This window comes from Carettochelys insculpta, chromosome 11, assembly GCF_033958435.1.
Source record: "Carettochelys insculpta isolate YL-2023 chromosome 11, ASM3395843v1, whole genome shotgun sequence".
Lineage (NCBI taxonomy): Eukaryota > Metazoa > Chordata > Testudines > Carettochelyidae > Carettochelys > Carettochelys insculpta.
In genome coordinates, this window is record NC_134147.1 from 7,152,380 (window position 1) to 7,168,180 (window position 15,801).

Sequence of the window (15,801 nt, forward strand, 5' to 3'; positions counted from 1 at the left end):
TTGTCGAGCAGCATTACCAACACTTCCACTGCTTACTGGGCTCTTAGAAAACATTTAGAGGTAGATTACAGTAAACAACAGCACAGAACACCAAGAGCCAGGACTGGTGACTAAAAACAAACATTATGGGACCATTGGAAACTTGAACACACCCATAGCAAGTAGTTGTCCAGCTACAACCTAAAATCATGCTGGATAACAGATGTTGCTGTATGAGAGTGTACCAGACTAGAGAGGTTCAACCTCATTCACCTAAATGCAGCTTTGCTTACTTATACTCTCCACAATGGACTATGTCAATCCAAATGCTACAGCAAACCAGCATTTTGCTGACCAATTTGCAGCTCCTGATACAGAACACCATCAGGTCAATGTACCTCAGGACAAAACCACCTAATTTTAATTGAAATACAGAGCCTCAATTTACAATTATAATTTCATATGAATTTCCATTTGATATGCTATATTAAATCTGAACTGTTGCTTTTTCTTGTAACGACAGAAGATACTCACTAACCTAAGCAAATCTCAGCTTCTGTCCCACATGGCAAGTAGTGTAATCAGTATATCTTACCTCTTGTTGCAGCAGATGATAATGAAGTGAAGATTAGAGATGTTTGTTCCTGTGGGCGTGCTCCACATTAGGTGTCTGAATGCCACCTGTAGCTGATTTGGGGGTAGCAGTGCCTTTGGAGGGCTGGATACATGGGGCAGCTGGTTCAGAGAGTTCTGAATGGCTATCCTGAATTCACAGGCAACCATCCCCTCAGTTCTTTCTCTGCCCCCAGGAGAACCATAAAACTACTCCAAAGCAGAGGGGAAGAGGATGGATAAGTTAGGGATGTGTGTGCCATCTATTGCCCCACCACAGTTAGGGAAGCCCATTGTGGCGAAACCATCCACTATGTCCTGCACCTTTCCCAGAGTTGTTGTCCTTTGTAGCAGAAGGGTGATGGCTACCTGGATCCCAGCAGCTCTCAATGTAGATTTGCCCACTCTGAACCGATTGCCCACTGAGCAGCAGCTTCCTGTATCACAAGCTTCCGCCGCTCACTGCCGAACTGTCAGAGCAGGTCTCATTTTGGTATTGCTGCACTTCAGGGACAGGGAAAGCAATTTGCAAAAAGTTCCATGAAAGTGGCCTTGTGTATGCAGAAGTTTTGTCGCCACTGGTGATCATCCTGGATTAGAGCACCCCAGAACTGGTGCTCCGCTGTGCACAAAGCATTGACTACAGCCAGCATCTCCCCCTTCCCTCCTCTTTAATGTTTGACATTCGTGTATGCCCTCCTCAGGCTCCATCACTACTCAGGCTATGCACATACCACAGCACAACATGTGAGCTGCTCAGAATACTGGCCGCACCAGTTTGAAGCCGGACAGGTTCCTTGCTAGCCTAGCAATGCCATCTGCATAGATACCCAGTGTGGACATGCACCCTCAACTTTACAAGATCAGGTGCTTTTTAAAAATTGACCTTAACAAATTCCACCTAATCTCCTAATGTGGACGTACCCTCGGAAGCTGCGTCTGCACCGATGGTGCTGCAAACTTCATGCCGTGTAAAGGGACAGCAGGTGGCACCACAGTGCTGCTCAATGCCAAGGCAGACTGGCTTCTTGGGGCAGGCTTAGTCTTCTCATAGGAGTCTGCCTAAGAGCAAAACCACACGAGGTCTTTCACTCCTCGGGTCATCTCTGTGCCATACAGATGCAGTGCCTTTGGCACCAATGGTACTGGGGCAGTTTGTTACAGGAGAGCACTTTTTACAGGGCAGATCACGCTGAGAAGAAGAGAGTGATAGTTCTTTTAAGTTCCTAGACAGAGGCAGAGTCCCTCAGATGTGATTTGAAGTAGGTTCCTTAGCAGAATCCACTGTAGGAGAGGGCTATGCTGGAGTTGTATACTCAGAGTCTGAGACAGGACAGAGCGATTTCTCCATAAGCTATAGTTTTAGTTGTAACTCCTTGGCCTTTCTGGTATGGGGTGTGAGCTTCTTACAGTGGATGACGCTTCTGAGGAACGTGTGCTTCTGCTAAACAAGAGATGCTGAGTGTCACTCAGACTGGAGTGGACAATCTGCAGGTTAAACAACGTTTGAAGCCAGGGGAGCCCAGCACAGCCAAGAGGCCATCCAATGACCACTGAGGCAAAAAAAAAAAAAAAAAAGAGGTTTGGTGGTTTTGTTTATTTGGAGGGAAAGAAGAAAAAATGGTGCCTTAGAGCACAAAAACTAATAATAAAAAAGGCTAAAGGTAGGCAAAAACAGAGGGAAAAGTTTTCAGAGGGTGCTGCAGTTCTTCTGACTGAAGCCAAAGGTAGTAGAGATGGAACTGAGGAGGCACTTGACTGCACATATGGGATAGCTGCTCGGAACAACACAAGCCTGCTGCTCTGTATATAGCCGATCAAATACACTGCTACCACAAATCTCTGACTAGAGGCGCTCAGATACCTCAAGTGGATCATGCCCAGGGACACTCCTCAAAGAAGATCTTAACCTGTACTCTCACATATCTAAAATACTTTTCACAAAATGTATTTCACAACATTCTACAGTGGACAAATGTACCAAAACCTGAGAAGATATTTACACAGCTCCATATGTTACTATAGCAAAGCTGGTCTAAGGAGACAAGGAAAGAAACACAAAGATCTTGAACTTTATCATTTGATCTTTATTACTTGACTCAAAGATCACAGAAGATTCATTTTGCCTAGAAGACTAAGTTGAAGGCCAGCCATGTCAGAAAAGTTAGTTTAATCCCATCTAAGAACTGCAACATAAAAACATACATAAAACAAGACTTTTTGTTGTTCTTGAAGCTACAGACTAACACGGCTACCTCTCTGATACTTGTCAACATAAAAGCCACGTTTAGTAATTAACTCTTTTGGATAATGACTCACTTTTCCAAAACAGATGGGAATATGTATACATCTTTTAGACAGCAATGAATAACTCTTGTACAATGTATTCCCAGAACTTACAATTTTTTTTTTTTTTTTTTACAGAGGAGATGGAGGTGATCATTTACTTATTTTTACATTCTAGTCTTTTGTGTGTGTGTTTTACTAATCAAGCAGGTCAGATGCAGTCAATAACATTATCTGTAAATTAAAACAGAATTGGCAGCTTCATGTTCTTTTTATTTTCAAGTACTGACATATAATTTATTCACACTTGTACATGATTATTTTTATTATGCATTCATCCTGCAAATGAGAAACCGCTCTGATCACTGTATGTTTAAAAGCAGTCTATAAAAAAATCTACTATACATAAAACATTTAGCCATATATAATTTTACAGCACCTCTGAAAGTTCTAAGATTAAAAACGCACATAGGGAAACATTTCTTTTATTATCAAGCTTCTTTTGCCAGGACCAGACTCAAAATTACAGTAGTCCAAACTACCTTGGTAAACCTCTGCTTTTCAAAGCATATTAAGAAAATAATACTTGGGCATTTGCCTTGGATAACTATGGATAAAAGCTAAGCTTCTTCAATTTACCATCATTAAACATAAATAGTCCCTAATGTAGGTTGTGTGGCCCAGATCCAGAGGAAACAGGGCGAGTTAAAGGACAGGGCTATCTTTCTGATTTATTAACTGGTTGTCAGAAGGGATACCATCATACAGCATCTCTTCCCCCTCCAACAGAAACACCTTTAGGGTTTATTTTGCTGTGCATCAACAAACATCTTAGTAGTGCTTTGTGCTCTAACCATACACAATAGCTGTCAATACATCTAAATAAATACATTACATGCTTTTAAATGCATACTATTGGATGCATGGATTACAGACAACAAGCTTTAGAGGCTAAGGTTCCAAGCAAGTGTTTTTGATATCCTACGCATTAGTTTTCTGAAATGAAATCTAGCAATATGGCTTACTTCCAGTACATTAACTATATTGCTAAGATTAGCTTAATAAACCAAATCACAACAGCAGCACATTATATTAGAGTCCCCTGCCCTGCTTAAAAACAGAAACAAAAAAAATTAGCCCTTGCCTACAAAGCTACCTCGACAGAACCCAATTCTCTAGACTGAAATTCAACTAAATGTATTAATAGATGAAAGCCAGAGTTGGATTAACCACCAAATACCGATATTAAAAAAATACTCCAATACTCTTAGGTAGCTTTCTTTATTTCATTTACAATTAGGACATATCTACTGTACTGCCAACTAAATTCTATCACTATAGGTCGCACCTCTCTAGTCCAACACCCACAGGATATGATTGATTGGTGCCAAATGAGAGAAATTGCTGGTGCACAGGAGGTCAGTATTGTTTAGCAGCATTGCTAACACTTCCACTGCTTACTGGGCTCTTAGAAGACATTTGGGGATAAATTACAACTAAACAGCACAGAACATTATGAACCAGGACTGACGGCTATAAACTAACTTCATGAGACCACTGGAAACTTGGACACACCCATGATAAGTGGTTATCCAGGTAACTAAAATCATTACAAATGCTGCCGGACAAGAGTGTGCTGGATGAGAGAGGTTCAACCTGTATATATATTGGCTTGGAACAATAAAGGTAGTGTATGGTCGTGACATCAGATACAAATGCATGTGTAGTTTCACTGACAAAGATTTTAAAATCTAAATAAAGATGACTTTAAAAAAAAATCAATTTCCAATTTCACCCAAGGGTTTTTTGTATTTATACAATTCTCAGGGGGCTAAAATCCTATTTTATCATTCTCCTCTATCGACTTAATGCTCCCATACAGAGAAACATTTTAAGGACAAAATTCACTCCATTAGAGCTCACTTGGGGTTCACATTGAACTGGGTCAAGTAATGCACTGAGTCTTTTGAGGGCCCAATGAATGGGATTGTATTTCACCCTGAACGTGGAAGTTGTGTCCTCTCTTGGAAAGTTTGTTTCACCTTGACAGGACAGATATGCCAAAGGATATCTGTCATCTTTCCTTTTTATAATCTCTTCCTCGAGTACTTTAGACTTAACAAGCCAACTACGTGTTCTTAAAACCATTCTTCCTTTATAAATCAACTGTGTACAATGGTACAAAATGCTGTTTTGTACAGAGAAGATAGAGGAAAGTCCCTCTCACTGTCAAGGGTCATCCCTCCTTCAAAAACACACACAGCGTGCTTTGCAACACCTGAACTATGCTGAAACATAGATGGAGGTTGAGGAGAAGGGGTGGGAAAGAGTACTTGAGAAATTCTGTTGGGGGCAAGCCTCCCACATGAATTGTTTTTCTATCAAATGGAGCCTCCAATGCATTAAATGCAGAATTTCAAATACATTGTATATATGTGTACACACACACACACACACACACACACACACACACACACACACTTTTTAAAACAAGCCATCTAATTCTTGGCAGTCATTCACAGGATTTAAAAAGAAAAAAAGAGGTTCTCTTAGAAAAACCATTACTGAAAATGTAAAAAGTTCAGTTAAAACTTGACAATAAGCTGGCCAGAGCAATTAACAATCTTGCATGATCCACAGGTGAAAAATAAAAACAACTGAACAACTACATATTCACAGAAAAAAAATGTAAGTAAATTCACTGGGTTTCCCATAAGTATTGCCAGTCTTGCACACTTCAACTTTTAGCACTTAGAGTTTTCCAGAAACATGGGTTTTCCCACAAGTCACCGAATCACATTCTAAAAGTCCTACAGTCAAGCGGAGTGTGTGCATTTGACAGTGCTTGATCTCCTTGGAGGTCTTCTCCAGTCTCATGTACCTGAGCTATTTCCTTAGTGCTTCTCCAGCAGGCAGGGGATATTGTCATGGTCCATGGGGGTTATAGATGATTAGGAACCGTTCTCAGGGCTTCCTCTCTCGAGCGATCTACACCTACATTCTGCAAATCAAAGACAGGAAAGAGATTTAAGCAAAGTTTCTCCACACATTGCTGTAGGCTTTTACTCCATCTATGACACCTTGGATGCTCATTTTCCTCAGAAGATTTAATAAAATGACACATAAGGATATCAGCCAGAGTACAAAAAACCAAGATTAAAAGTTCATGTTCGCTATTAAGTTTTATACAAAGCCAACTCACTAATATCACATCACAGGTCTTCTTTTCTGTCAATAAAAAATAATTATTTATGACATCCATTACACCAGCTGTGAAAACACTCTCATATTTCCACTGAGCTTGAGTCTTAAATTTATCTTCAAAGATGTGGTTCCTTGTCCTCACGGTGCTCTACGTCATTTTTGACGGAGCTTTACTCCTTGTACAAGCATAAACTCAGACACAGCCTCGCAATGACTGCATTGGAAAATGAGGTAGCACTATTTACTTAGTAATAGCTTTCACACAGCCCTGGGCATTAGGCTCTCCCTACTGGACTAAGAGAGGAATATGAACCAGGTCCCCAAGTTATTCACATACTCGTCCCTAAAAAAATAGCTGCTCATATTTCAAGTTTTATTAGCCAGTAGCAGATTTATATTAACTGAAATACAGTTTGTTCAGTTTTGCTGGTATCTGCATTCTTAGAAAAAACATTTTTCATGGACTCTCTTTTCTGGTCTCAAAAATAAAACACAAATTAAGCGCATAAGGCAAAAGACTTACATCCAAAGTTATTTGCTGGATAAGCAATGTGTAAATAAAACTGATTGGTCTACTCTCCCCTCCTAACAAGCACACATTTACTATCAGGGCATATGGACACTAGCATGCATGTTACAGAGACAGATGACACAGGATGGCATATAGATGTGATTTTAAAACCACGTTTTCTACCAGCTGACTGCAGTGCTGCCCCAAAGCTGCTTGGCTAGCATACGAAGTTCATTTTGAAACCATATAAATGTTATCTGAGAAGTAACAAAGCTACCAATCTCGCAGGAAAGATTTGCACACTTAGGCTTCTCTAATTCAGAGTCCTTCCTTTCAAGCTCCGTTCCTGTTTAAAAACAAGCGAAAACATCAGCTGCAAAGAGCAATGGTGTCATAGAAAGGACTCCCACTGGCTTTGCGAAGGACCGTTATTAAACAGGGACACAGAACCTATTCCTGATTTTACCACAGATCATTTCCAGTTCTATGTTTTAACCACAAAATTATTCTTTTATTATCAACATTATAAGTTACCTTTAATGAAAAATCTACCTGAATTTGCTTTTATTACTCCACCTCAGGGTCTCATGAAATGCACAAATTTCACCAGGAAAAAAAAATCCTCATCCTTTAATAGTCTCTAAAGATATCTGAACACTTTTTCTAATTTTGTACTGGTCTGAAGGACAATGAAGGGGCAAAGCTACTGCAATACAAATATCAAGTTCCTCCTCTACAGCATAAACCAGTCAACGACGTGAATTAATAGAAGTTGAAAAATAGAGAGTCTCAAAATTTATTTGGGGATGATTAGTTGCAAGCAGCTCAGTGCTTTTTAATAGAATTAATGGGATACTATGAAGTCTATGGAACACAATTCGGATTCAAAATAAGTTTAAACATGTTTCAAGATTCTATGCCTGACAATATGCCCTACAACCACAATTGTTAGTTAATTTTTGTGGTTTTATTTTTATATGTGCCTTTAAAATATTCTTGTAGATCTATAAAACCTATATTAATAAAAAGACATACACTAACCACATACAAAGTGCACTCAAAAGCTAAGTATCTGAAAAACAGAAATCCATTTTTATCTCTAATCTATTTGCGACAAATCTAGCTCTACTTATGCAATTAATATGGAGGAAAAGGCATAATAATCTCCTATGAAACAAGCTAGCAGAGACCAAATTCTGGGGCTGAGTGACTGCCCTTCTTTTGGAAAAGACTGTAAAGGATTTGGAAATAGCACTTGGCTATGGATATTTGGCCTTCAGCAAGTCAATCTCTGAATGGCCACAAGGAGTAATGACAGCAGCGAAGGGTCCTGTGGCACCTTATAGACTAACAGAAAAGTTTTGAGCATGAGCTTTCGTGAGCACAGACTCACTTCATCATTTTTCCTTGTGTCCAGCTTGTGCAGCACTAGGATCAAAATGACACATTCAGCAGTCACCTTAGAATCACAGTGTTGGAAGGGACCTCAGGAGGTCTCCGAGTCCAGCCCCCTGCTTCAAGCAGAGTCAACGCCAACTAAGTCATCCCAACCAGGAGATTGTCCAGCTGGGACTTAAAAACCTCTAGGGATGGAGATTCCACCACCTCTCTAGGCAACACACTCCACTGCTTCACCACCCTCCTGGTCAAGTAGTTTTTCCTAATATCCAACCTACTTCTTTCCTTCAACTAAGTTATTGAAGGGTTGTCTATGTCGGCAACCAAAGAGCCCCCAGTAATGGTTACAGTATCTTGAAAGCTGGGTATCTGCTGTGAAATCAAAAAAGATGGAAGGCAAAAAGCCAAATTCCAGGCAAGCCAGGGAAATAAGAGATCAAGAAGTAGTACATAGTAGACTACAGACAAGTAGATGTAAACCCAAGGGGAAAAAAGAGAGAGACAACCCCTCTTAGAAGGAGCGCAATGAGGAAGAAAGAATTTGGACAAGGAGGGGAAGCATGACATATCTACACTGTCTAGTAATGATAGGTTCTGGCCACAATCCCACACCTTATACATCTCACATAGCAGCGTATAGCAACCATGTCTGTGAGAGAAAATGAAACCAGGATGGGTGAGAGAGAAAAATAGTGTCTTTTACAGGCAGGAATCACACAAGTCTTCAGATTGCTGAACAGGGCTTCTGCCTTTCTCCAGGATACATTTAGTTTGCAAGAAAAAGTAGGGAATGAAGTAGGGAGGACAATATCTTTTAGAAAGAAACCAGACAAGTAGTTGTTAACGCTTTCATATCCAGCATTCTATCATCTGGAACTCTCAAATAACCAGCATTTTAACCATAAGTAAATTTTAGTTACTTTTTCCAAAAGTACAGTAGAGTGAAAGTAAATACAAATAAATATAGCAAATACAGTATATGCTTCCAGTGTGCAATGTTACTGTTGTTGGTAAATAAAGTACTCTGCATACATTTTTGTTTGCTTCTTAATATCTAATCTTGTTTTTCTTTAGTGTTATGTATTGCTAGGCATGTTTTTCTATTAACCAGAATATTTGCATATCTGGCAACTTCCCAGTCCTGGGGCTGCCAGATATGAGTTTACTGTATATGTACAATCATATGGGCTCTCCTAAGCAATGGGCTACACTCACTCTCTTATTACTTTTTCACATCTCTGGTTTACATGACTGCATTCCTGGAGGTGTCCCAGGGCATTCCCCCACCCACTATGGCATAATACCTCTTGGCCTTGCTTACCCACCATCAGAGCCCCTGCCATGAACTCTTTTACTGTCTCCTGAATAAAAAAAATTAAGCTTTCACAAACAGTGTCTTTACTACTTGTGTTGCATGGCAGATGGGGGTGTGTTATAAGTTTTACAAGTATGGACATGTCATACAGGGAGCACTTCCTTAAGCACAAAAGACATGACTGTCATGTTGCTGTCTGGTCATTCATAAAGCTGTTTTTCAAAGCTTCCCTGATTAGCAGTACCCCTCCCTGTGCTCTCCTCATTGCCCTGGTATCTGGATACTCATGGTGCTCTGCCTAGGCCTTCCTGCCTGGCATGAAATTTCCCTCCAACTCTGACATAAGTTATGGAGCACACAACAAGCTGCCATTATGAGGGGAATTTTGCTTTTGCTGAGGTTTAACAGAGACAGGAGGCTCTTGAACCTGGCTTTTAAACAGCCAGATGCACATTCTACCACCATTCTGTACTTGCTCAGCCTGCAGCTGAACTGCTCCAGGCTCTCTGTGTATGGCTTTATGAGGCAAGGAAGCAAGGAGTAAGCTGGATCACCCAAGATTGCTACTGGCATCTACATGTCTCCAATGGTGATTTTCTGGTCTGGGAAGAAACTTCCATTTTGAACCTTTCTGAACAGACCGGCATTTCTAAAGTGGTGCACATAATCTACCTTTCCCAACCATCCCACATTTATGTCAGTGAAATGACCCTTATGATCTAACACGTGCAACACCAAACAGAAGTACCCCTTGTGATTTATGTACCCTGTGGCAAGGTGGTCTGGTGCCAAGATAGGCATGTGTGTTCCATGTATCACCCCATTGCAGTTAGTGGATGGTTTTGCCACAATGGGATTCCCTATGTCCTGCATGTTTCCCAGAGTTATCGTCCTTTGTAGTAGAAGGGTATTGATTGCTTTGCTACCTGGATCACAGCAGCCCCCTCTGTAGATTGGCCCACTCCAAAATGATTGTCCACTGACTGGTAGCTGTGTGGCATTGCAAACTTCCACAGAGCTACTGACACTCACTTCTGAACAGTCAGAGCAGGTCTCATTTTGGTATTGCAGAACATCAAGGCAGGGGAAAACAATTTGCAAAGTTCCATGAAAATAGCCTTTAGCATGAGCCAGTTTTGTAGCCACTGCTGATTGTCCCATATCTGCAGAACAATGCTGTCCTACCACTCTGAGCTTGTTTCACAGCACCAGAACTGGTACGCCATTACGTACAAAGCATTGAGTGCAGTCAGCATCTCCTCATTCTTCCTCTCTATACATTAATGTATATCCATATCTTTCTCAGAGTGTTTATTGCTCTGAAGGCTGCTTAGGCTCTGCAGGTACTGCAGCACAATGCATGAGCTGTTCATAATACTTGCCATCAGGGTTTGAAGCTGGACAAGCTCCATGATGTCTTTGCAATGGCATCTGCACAGATATGAAAGAAGGGCGTAAAAACACATTTTTGCTATTGCTTTCCCGGGGGGGGGGGGGGGGGAATGCACTGTGGAAGGCTGACAATGACACCCAGAACCCCCTGTGGCATGTTTCTGCCCTATCAGACATTGGAAGCTTAACCCACAATGCAAGGGGGCAGCAGGAACTGTGTGGGATAGGTAGCCACAGTGCATTGCTCATGAAGTCAAAGCTGCCCGCTCTAATGGGCATGCACTCCATTGACTTCATGTGACAGAGTGGACACGCACCCTTGACTTCACAAATTTGGGTGCTACAAAAATCAACCTTAACAAATTCAGCCTAGTTTCCTAGTTTAGACATAACCTAAGCATGGCTGCTGCATGCCAGACCACGAATAGGGAGCTTTATGATTCTGTGTTTCTATCTAATTCTTAAACAAAAGAAGCCAAATTAAAATTGTTACCATGTACTCTGACATCCATTCAATGGAGAAGTATATTTTAAGAAAAGCCACACACAATAAAAATTATTCATATTCTTCTACTTATGTTCCAAGTCTGGAACAAAGCCTGCTTATCTCCTCCCCAAATATGCATTATTAAAGAATTTGGTAATCCAGCAGATCTACCACACTAGCATTATGGATCAGTAGAACTACATTTTTTGCTAACTATGGAAATGTTATTTTCTGCTACAGTTACAGTCCAATCACTCCCAAGGTCAGGGAAACAAATACTACTTGTGCCCAGCTTGTGCTTATCACACTCAATTTTTTTGCATCATAGCTTTCAGACTTCAACTAATGCCCAGTGGTTACTGGACCTGAAAAATAATCAGTGGAAAAATTAAAGATGTAAGATCACAGGATTATAGCAACCCTTAAAAAAACAGCATTCAAAACAACAGCCAATTAAGGTTCAACAATTCATCCACCGTGAATTAGTATAATACAGTTTCACTATGTCTGGATAATTTTAGACATTATGTGCTGTGCAATGATTGAAGTATTTTTGTAACTGATTTAAAAGTGATTGGAATGATTTTTTCAAGATGTATTTTAAAGTAATAGGATGAAAACAGCACCACATGTTTGATAGCTGATCTGGACACAGGTTCACTGGTGATCAGGGACTGTTACAAGAGCTTCCTCAGGTGGTCTGGAAATGTCTACATTCTGTGTGATAATAAAAATACAGAGGAAAATATTTATCATGAAGCAATAAGCAGCAGTAAAATATTAATCCTTCACAAGTACACAGCTGCACTTCAACGAAAGATTTTTCACTCAGAAAATTCAGTGAAGTAACAGCTTTTAAATGTGTTAGCATATACAGCAGCAAAACTTATAGCTATCAATCCTACATAAATCTTACTGCTAAAACTTCAGTTATTAACATGTAGAGGATGCCTGTTATAGGCTCCAACCAGGAAAACTCTTAAGTATGTGCTTAAATTCATTTCTACCCAGGAAACCAACTGAGCACATATTTAATTTGCAATGTGCTCTGACTCTAAACTGCTGTCCCTGAGTAACAAGGTGTTCTGGAACTCAAGCTGCACACTGCCCTCTCCCTATCATGATCTTCACTTTACCTGTAACATAGCTAGTTTCAAATACAAAAAACTACGCCTGATATGGTGAGTTGTGACAAAATCCCTCCTCCAAGATTAAAAAAAATAAATAGACCTATGATTATTTTGCAGAAGTTACACAGTATTAACCATGTTGAATGCAGTGCATACTTTACACCCTAGCTGCTAAGCCTGACGATGGTTGAACCTATGTAGCTCAAGTTAAGGGCCTACAACAATACTCTCCAAATCAAAAGTACCTATTCACTTGAGGCTGTGTTACACTAGAGGCACGTGTCAACAGAAGTTACTGATGACAGAGAAACCAACCTCTACAGAACATCTGTCAACAGATTCCTGATCCACACAACTTGCTCAGTTGATAGTGAACTGCTAGGCTGCACTGCCCTCTGGTGACAGAAAGCGGGATGGCAGCTCTGCAAATGGTCATCATCATCATCAGTCCCTTGACCAAGGTCATTGGGGCACCTTCATGACAACGTTCTCTATAGCGTCTCTCCATCTTTGGCAGTCTTGCGCCAATTCTTGAGTTGCGGCAAAGCTCATCCCTGTCCATTCTTTAACGTTGTCTATCCATTGCTTTTTCTGTCTGCCACGTCTCCTTTTGCCATTGACTGTGCCTTGCAGTATGGTCTTGGACAGGCCTGATGATCTCGTTGCGTGTCCATACCATCTTATTCTTCTCTTTTACACTCTGGACAGTAGGCCGTGATGAGGTCCTACTGCTGAGTTGATGTTTCTGACCTCTTCATTACTAATACATGCCGTGTACGGGATGTTAAGAAGCTTACGGTACAGCCTCATTTCAAGGGCCTTGATCTCGTGCTCTAGTTCTGTTGTCAGATGGTGCCACCTGGCAACCTGAAGTTTTCTCCGTTGACAGAAGTGTCCACGCCACACTTCTGTCAACAGTACTCTGTTGGCAGAGTGTTATGCCTCAAATTTTGGAGGGATAACTCTGTCAAGGCAAATGCAGAGTTCTGGTGACAGAAGGCTGAAGACACTTCCTGAAACAGCCCTGACACCCTACCTACTACTTTAAAAAACAAACAAACAAATCATGTGTATTCAGGTTCAGACCAAGGTACTTTCAATTCCAAAAATATATGTTCCATTTTTAAAACAGGGTTGGGCAGTTGGCTTACATGTGTTTCACTTTCTTCACCTCTCGGACTGTATGCTAGGATAAGCAAATTCCTCTTTTCTTTACAATAAAAAATGAATTAATGCATCCTACAATGAATTTTTGCCATGAACCACCAGTTTCTCTCTAATGGATGGACTAAGATGTGTAGCAAAAAAAAAGACTTTACTGTCATACAAAAATCATTAAACTTCCCTTCTGAAATAAAATTCAAAAAAAAATATTTTACACTCTAATGTCATGCTTTAATTCTGATCTGATCAACTTAGCTTTTCATCATGCCTCATTAGGCATGTCCTATTACAGGCCCTGTTTAAGACTCTTTATGGGTAATAAAATTCACATGGGTCTTCCCTGTAAAACTTGGGCTTGCCCTGATATCCCTGGACAAAACTTTCCACTAGTTTCACTAACGTACAGTTGTTGCTTCACTTCTGCCATTCTCCCTAAGCATGATTACTTTTCAGATGTGCACAGTTTGTGAAACACTCAGATCAAAAGGTGCTCAGCACCAGCCTTAGGTGTCCAGTTACCTATCAAAAACTTCAAGCTAATGCAGTGAAGCAAGAGGCTCTCTTCAAAAATAAGCACTTTTAATAAGCTATCATCTTCATGCTTATTAAAGCAATTTCCTGTAAATGCACAGCATGCTATAAGACATCTTGGCAAATTAAAGTTAATCAGCAGCACTCATCTGAAATCCAGGAGACTGTAATTTGGATTATCACTGAAAAAAAATTTCACTTTGTTGGTAATGAACACGTTCAATTTGTCAGAATCCCATCTGACAGGTGAGGTGAAGTGTTCCCTCAGAAATGCCAAGGAATCCAGTGGCACCATAAAGACCAGTAGATTGATCTGAGCATAAGCTTTCCTGGGCAGAAACCCACTGTCAGATGTATGAGACAAAGTGGGATTTCCTCCACAAAAGCATATGCCCAAATAAATCTCTGAGTCTTTCAAGTGCCAACAGATTCCTTGCTGCTTTTGCAGATAAAGACTAATAAGACTACTGCTCTGATACTTGTTCCCGCAGAAAGCACGCCAGTACTTATGCTGTTCCTATTTAGTGGCTTTCACCATAATATGCAGGCAGTGGCAAGACGAATATATTAAAACTGTGGCAAAATGTAATGTATGAAGGAAAAGAAGAAATTAAAGTGATGACATAAAAACATAATAAAAGCCCCACACAAGAGAGCGCTTGATTATACCAGCTATGTTTTATCAGCTGAGTGTAGCTAAGACCATACAACTTCTTGCAAAGCCTACCAAACAACATGCAATAACTGTCACATAAATGCCATATATATTCAAAGATCTGCCATGTTCCACATACACCCCTATTATTTTCATACATAAAAACATACGGGCACTCTCTCATGCTCCTCTACTAACATTATATATGCCATCATGTGCCAACAATGCCCAGGTGCTTTGTATATTGGACAGACTTCTAACTCCCTTAGACAAAGGATTAATGGGCACAAAACAGACATCAAAACACTCCAGATCCACAAACCAGTTAGTCAACATTTTAATGGAATGGGGCATTCTATTAATGACCTAAAGGTATGTAGCACTTTAAAGACTAGCAAAATGGTTTATTAGGTGAGCTTTCGTGGGACAGACTCAATATTAAAAGGCACAGAGTCTGTTCTGGTCTGGCTATGGTCTGAAGAAGTGGGCCTGTCCCACGAAAGCTCACCTAATAAACCATTTTGTTAGTCTTTAAAGTGCTACTTGACTGCTTTTTGTTTTGATAGTGTATAGACTAGCACAGCTTACTCTCTGTTACTAAAGGTATGTGTGTTACTGAAAAAGAATTTTCACACTCTTCTTCAAAGGGAAGCAGCCGAGCTGGCTTTTATATTCAAATTCAGCACATTAACACATGGTTTAAACCAGGACGGGAACTTTCTGAGTCACTATAGGGGCTCGTCTGCATACTTGGCTTAATCTAATTCTTGACCTCCCCCCCGCCCCCCACCCCTCCACTCTCTGATTTGCTCACCTTGATTATCTTTTTCTGATTTGTCCTCCTTGCTTACTGTTTTTGGTTCTCTGTGCCTTAAATATTGAGTCTGGTCTTGCCTGGCTATGGTCTGAAGAAGTGGGTCTGTCCCACAAAAGCTCACCTAATAAATTATTTTGCTAGTCTTTAAAGTGCTACTTGACTGCTTTTTGTTTCGATAAAAACATGGAAAACTCATCTCTTCAGACACACAACTCATCAGCACCATAAATCCCAAGTTCTTACTATAAATTAACTATATTGTGCTAATGGATTTACCTCAACTGTGTCCATATTATTCTTTGCAATGGTAGCCAATTTAC

At 40.4% G+C, this 15,801-nt stretch overlaps 1 protein-coding gene across 8 annotated transcripts in view; it reads right to left on the reverse strand.

Moving 5' to 3' along the window:
• Window positions 1–2,663: 2,663 nt before the first annotated feature.
• PFKFB4 (6-phosphofructo-2-kinase/fructose-2,6-biphosphatase 4) overlaps window positions 2,664–15,801 on the reverse strand; it is a 95,483-nt gene continuing 82,345 nt past the window's right edge. For 6 of the 8 annotated variants that reach the window (XM_075005699.1, XM_075005697.1, XM_075005695.1 and 3 more), the window contains one exon: window positions 2,664–5,878. In XM_075005699.1, coding sequence (XP_074861800.1) covers window positions 5,819–5,878 — 60 coding nt within the window. In that variant the 3' untranslated portion in view covers window positions 2,664–5,818. Of the gene's footprint in view, window positions 5,879–10,687; window positions 10,737–11,810; window positions 11,902–15,801 lie in introns of all 8 variants that reach the window. The other 2 variants (XR_012647008.1, XM_075005696.1) reach the window with 2 other exon arrangements.